This window comes from Gadus morhua, chromosome 15 (genome assembly GCF_902167405.1).
Source record: "Gadus morhua chromosome 15, gadMor3.0, whole genome shotgun sequence".
NCBI lineage: Eukaryota > Metazoa > Chordata > Actinopteri > Gadiformes > Gadidae > Gadus > Gadus morhua.
In genome coordinates, this window is record NC_044062.1 from 1,203,730 (window position 1) to 1,209,592 (window position 5,863).

The 5,863-nt window shown below is 50.9% G+C and overlaps 1 protein-coding gene across 1 annotated transcript; it reads right to left on the bottom strand.

The window, feature by feature from the left end:
• Nucleotides 1-680: 680 nt before the first annotated feature.
• On the bottom strand, nt 681-5,415 carry gdf10a (growth differentiation factor 10a). The gene is made up of 3 exons (XM_030379836.1): nt 4,812-5,415; nt 2,186-3,351; nt 681-1,772 (listed from the first exon to the last, which is right to left on the bottom strand). The coding sequence occupies exons 1-3, from the start codon at nt 5,038-5,040 to the stop codon at nt 1,581-1,583; spliced, it is 1,587 nt and encodes a 528-aa protein (XP_030235696.1). The 5' UTR covers nt 5,041-5,415; the 3' UTR covers nt 681-1,580.
• Nucleotides 5,416-5,863: the final 448 nt, after the last annotated feature.

Below are 5,863 nucleotides of genomic sequence, written 5' to 3' on the forward strand. Positions count from 1 at the left end.
TATTTCTAACCCATTCAACTACTCACTGACTTAAAATAAAATAATTACCTAAAGAACTGTTCAATACAGTCATGCTACAATGTAAAGTATTTTAAGAAATATAATACTTTTGATGTAGATGGGCTGGTTTCCACACACACACACACACACACACACGCACGCACGCACACACACACACACACACACACACACACACACACACACACACACACACACACACACACACACACACACACACACACACACACACACACACACACACACACACACACACAACAAACACACAGACTAGGATTGACAAGCACTTGATCTCAAGTGGATGATGTCATGTTTTTTTTTCTTCCTAAACCGTCATTTCAAACGAATCACCGAGCGTAACATCCTGTCCTCGGAAACGTTGCGCCGTTAAAGAAGGCGCACAGATGGGGAAGCGAGACGTGTTGTTGTTTTTGAAGTTGAAGACGATGACGTCCTAATTGGTGCATGCCGCCTGTTTCCTGCGCCCACCAGTCATCCACGGACGCGTCGTTCTGCCGGACATCTGAGCCTTTGGTGTGGACGCGGAAGGGCTTTCAAGTGGCTGGTTGATTTGTTATAGTGTCCAAAGAATGGAGATGAGATTAAATGGGGGTGACGTTTTTTTGGCGGAATGAAACGTTCAACAACACAGGGAAAGACACGGGGGGAGAAATGACTTTAAAATGCCATGAAAGATAAAATTACATTTTAATCAAACTTTTATAAACAGCTACTTTTTCATAATTTAAACAATTCACATGTACAAAAACACAGGCTTCTTCTAAAATATATAATAATACAAAGTCTATTTACCAAGATGAATACATTTTACAAGTTTGCATACAATATAAAAAAATATTTTATTATATCATTCACAACGTTTAATTAGAGGGTAGGGTTGTAAATTAATTCCAGATGTTCCCTTTATAATTCATTGAGTAGTTCCCTCTACAAAGAGAACCATAATATGGTACAATAGTTCAGTTTTGCCTCGCAAACAAATTAGGATTGTATGTACAACATGGTATAATACGCTTATCTCACCAATAAGCAAACTCATATTGCATTTACAGTATATATATCGATTAATATCGTGGAAATACTCAGAACCTTTTGATTTTCTCTTATTCAGCTGTACAAGTGACAACAACGCAACCTTCAATATATACTGCAGCCTTTGTGCCCAATGTAAACAAGGTGTGCGAGAGCCACAATGACCTGTTTGAACAACAAACCCATTTCTACGACCAAATGGCTTTCAGATGAAATCCCTAATCTTATCTATCTTATCTTACCTATCTTCTCTTCACCCAATTAATGTTGAAGAATGAAACACATGGACCTGGATTCTATTCCCCCGGAGACGTCAATCTGCCTCTTTATCATGCAATGGTTTAGCCACAGGCCTCTTCCATGTCACGACGGCAGATGATAGTGTTCTCTAGTGGCCCTTTGATACCGCTCAGCGTTCCTCCACATCGACAGAACCCCCTCAGTACCAGTCCCCCTCTCCAGAGTCCTCTGCTTCCTGCCGACCCGGGCTGTCTGACTCGTTCCCCTGGTTACCTGCAGGAGCAGGACCGCACCGACATGTTGGGGTACACCTTCAGCACGGGGCTCCGGGCCTCGTCCCGGTAGAGGACCGCCAGCGGGCTCATCTGGTCGGGCACGCAGCAGGGCTCGGGCACCCCCGGGCTGATGCCCACCGCCCGCACGATGCTCTGGATGGTGGCGTGGTTGGAGGGTCCCGTCGCCTGGGGGGGGGGGGGGGGGGGGGGGGGGGGGGAGAAGAGGGGCCGGCGCGTCAAATAAGAGGAGAAACTCGTTCCATCTGACGGCTGCTAAGAGGAGAGACATTCAGCCAATGGGCGGATGCTTTTGTCTAAAGCAACCGTTCAAAATACGTCATTTTAAACGTCATTAAGTCATTGAGGAGCAGGTAGGGGTGAGGACTCTTACTGAGGGAGGCCTTCAGGTAGACCCTTGACATTGGGGTTTGAACCCGTAACCCTTGGAACGGGAGTCAATGCATCCCCCTAGCCACTAGACCATCCTAGCGGTCACTGTTGAAACGCTTACTCTGCTCCTCGACCATGAGAACATGAAAGCTGGCGTGGGGACCCCCAGGGTGTCCCACACTAACCAGACCTGAGGAGGAGGCTCTTACCTTGGGCATGGGGAAGCCGCAGGTCCCAGAGCAGTAGTACGCCTCAAAGGCCTCGGGGGCGACGACCCACTCGCTCCAGCCGATGTCCGCAAAGTCCACCCGCAGGTTCTTCCTGGAGCAGCCCCCGTGCGCCGCCGCCGCCCACTGCCGCCTCCGGGCCTGCCGCATGGTCCGCTCGTCGAAACTCAACACCGGGGACCGGGGCGCGGCCTCCCCCGACTGCCCCTTCGCCCTCTTCCCCTCCCTGGCCTCCTTGTGCCTCCTGTTGTCCTCCCCGGCCCCCCTGGGCGCCCCCTCCCGGCCCCTGCTCGCGGGCCTCTTCCCGTGGCTATGCTCCGCCGCGGGGCCACCGTGAGCGTGTTTCTCCCCTCCCTGCGGCGCCGCGGGTTCCGCTCTCTCGTTCGTACTCTTATCCTTCTTCTCGGGAGACGCCTGCTCCGCCCTCTCCAGCTTCTTCTTCTCCTCCTCGGCGCCTCTCAGGGCGGACTTGGCCTTCAGCGCCAGGTACCAGGTGCTGTCCAGCTGGCTCTCTTTGGCGCGGCGCCCGTCGGGCCTGTAGTCGCCCACCGGCAGCTCGTTGTCCTGGACCGACGGCCGCCCGGCCTCCCTCCTGGCCCGGCCCGTCCACCCCGGGGAACGCGGCGGGCCCCCCCCCTCCTCGGCCAAGGGGTCGTACCTCTGGAGGCTGGCGGCCACGCTGTTGGGCTCGGCCAGGGCCCGGTCGTCGGCGTACAGCAGCAGGTAGGGCAGGCTGCCCACAGACAGCGCCTCCTCTGGCTGCCTCCGGTGGTGCGGCCCAAAGTCCAGCTCCAGAGACAGGAGGACGTGGCCCGTGTGCCGGGCCTCCTTTATGACCTGGGTCAGATCCGTCATCTGCCACACCTCTCTCTTGTGGGGGTGGAAGGTCAAATTGCCCAGAAGCGACCCCGGGGCCCCCAGACCGACCCCTGACCCCGGGGCGACGGCGTGAAGGAGAATGTTGACGGGCGCAGACGGGTGGTGGGAGGGCGCCGGGCGGCAGGCGGGGCCCTTGAAGCGTTTACAGGCCCAGGGTTTGGGGCGCGGGCGCCGGTCGAGCTGGAAGTGGAACGAGGCGGAGAGAAGGACCTCGGAGTCCTGCAGCGAAGTCAAGTTGAGCCCGTACACCGTTCTTTGTTCAGCTGCGTCTGTGGAGAAGCAATCAATCAATCAGCCATCCATCATGGGCCGCTGGGCTTTCATCGCAGTGGCAGAGCTGCTACTCGGCTTGTACTCGTTGCTGTCGTGAGAACCGCTCTGTTGGAGTTGTACACGTGATATTTGTTTCATATGAATTCTTTATTTTCCAATTTTTTTTTTTTCTATCGATATTGGTTTTAGGCAGCTGACTATTCTTCGTGAGCTCATCAATAGTTTGATGTAGAGCCACTTGGACGTATGGAGTGTTTTCTGCTGTTGACCAAAACAAACAGCCTTATATCCGTATTCCCTTTGCATCGACTAATCCCCCTCATGTTTTTAAAGTAAGGGGAACACGATGTTGTGTGAAGTAGTAGCCAGAGAAAAGAGCACTCGGGCTAATTAAGCAGCCCTCCTGAAGAGGGGCTCCCCTACATGCTGGGTGGGTGTTTTAGTGGGCTTTCAGAGGGTGCTCTTAAGAGGAACCAGACCTATGGGGTCTGGCTGGCAGAGACAGCGAAGGGGCGACAGCTACATATTCATGATGAACATTAGGTTCAACAGCAGAGTTATTGTTCATTGTGTAGAGTTCAGCGGAAGTATGGACTGACTCAAGAGATATACATTACTTTGGATTCAGCCTGCATATGGAAACGCTTACTTCAGTTCCCCTTAAAGCTTTCCCTTAAGCCTAATACAGCCAGCACTGTCTGCCCAGACACCGACACATAATCAACCGTTTTAACAGATCTTACATTGTTTTAAAAAACTCCTTTGCATCTCTACTCGGGTTACCCCCTGCGGCTTCTGCAGTAAAAATACACACGGCATTATAATGTGCCATCTGAGAACTAGGGGTTATATATATGTCTGTATATTGTGTTTGGACGCATGGCGTCAGACAGAACCACTGCGCTATAAGCCCCCTGACTCCACGACTTCATCTCCCAGGTGTTCCCGGGGGAGGTTGGGGTTGGGATGGGGTGGGGGGAGAACTAGCCGGCGACGGCAGTGCGCGTTAACGTCGCTGGCGCGCTCTCTGTTTTCGTAGCGGCTGGGTGTTATCGCTCGTGGTGAATCGATTGCGTTCTTACGCAACAGGCGCGTCTGTTTGAAGGAGTTGACGAAGTGTGACGGACGATAACATGCGTCCCCAAATCAATTAATAACATTGTCATGGGGTTTTAACACAATCAAAGACCTATCCTGTGATTCTGGACGTAAATAATATTATAATAGCTGTTTTTGGCCGACTAAATAATCTCTCTCTCCGATTTTTTCATCCTTTCGTGATTGGATTAAATGAAATACGATTTCATGATGGAGTATACCATTAGGGAAACCAAGTTGGGACAACTTCATAAAATCGTCTAAAATAATAAATGTAAAAAAGCAATAACAGGGCAAGGTCATGTTTCCCTGCCTATAGGGTCCTAGCGGACAGGTCGTTAAATCCTGTTTTACGCACCTTGGCCCGCTGCTCGGAACCCCCGGACCGTGTTCCCGTCCTTCAGCCGATGCTCCCTGGTGTACCTCTCGTACAGCTTCAACATGTGTTGCGACACCGGGTCCTGGTCCTCCGGGACGTCTGAGAAGGGGTCCGCGGGAGACGGACCCGAGCTCCTCTTCACGGTTCTTGCGGATGAAGCACCCAGGTAGCAGTTTAGGACCAGTACTAACAGGTGCGACCAAAACATAGTCACTGCAGCCGTTTCAGCGCCGAATTTTAGTATAAAAGTAAAAAGTAATAATAATCCTCAGCGAACAAAAAAGTTAAAAGTAGTGAATAGACTATAGCCTCCAATCGACCTTTCACTGCGTCCCTTTCTGGTCACGTTGCCCCTCCGCCGTTCTCTGATGAGCTCCTGCGCGCCAGACTGTGCTGTAGGATGTTGAGGAGGTTACTCCTGGCCGGGGTCGACGCTCGCTACTTTTACACTTGCTGCTTGGGCGCCAGTTTGGGTTCGGGTTAAGACTTGAGCTGTGAAAAGGAGCTGACGTAAATTCCCCGTCAGCCAACGAGCTCTCTCTAGGGCACGCACCGAATAAAGTGGAGGTCAGGATTCTCTCTCTCTCTCTCTCTCTCTCTCTCTCTCTCTCTCTCTCTCTCTCTCTCTCTCTCTCTCTCTCTCTCTCTCTCTCTCTCTCTCTCTCTCTCTCTCTCTCTCTCTCTCTCTCTCTCTCTCTCTCTCTCTCTCTCTCTCTCTCTCTCTCCTCTTTATTGTGGTGATGTGCTGTTGATGACGACTATAGTCTTTTCAATTATGATTGTGGTGATAAATGTTTATGCTTTAAACCACGGGTTGTGTAAAGCATTGTGTAAAAACAAAAACATGTTTCACTTTTTCTGTGTCAAAGATATTTTCCAATAATTATCTTTGTGCGACCACTTTATCCACCACAAGACATATTACTAGCCTATAATAATGTGTACAATAACGTGTGTGGTGGTTGTGGCTTTGTTTCGAAATTTATTAATAAGTTGATTGTATTGTTATGATTACTGTTATTATTATGAGT

Excerpts from the sequence above, each read along its gene's own strand:
- gdf10a (XM_030379836.1), bottom strand. The coding sequence starts at position 5,040 with ATGTTTTGGTCGCACCTGTTAGTACTGGTCCTAAACTGCTACCTGGGT. Across the intron at positions 3,352-4,811 it reads GTTCCGAGCAGCGGGCCAAG|ACGCAGCTGAACAAAGAACG; the intron begins GTGCGTAAAACA and ends GCTTCTCCACAG. Across the intron at positions 1,773-2,185 it reads GCGGCTTCCCCATGCCCAAG|GCGACGGGACCCTCCAACCA; the intron begins GTAAGAGCCTCC and ends CCCCCCCCCCAG.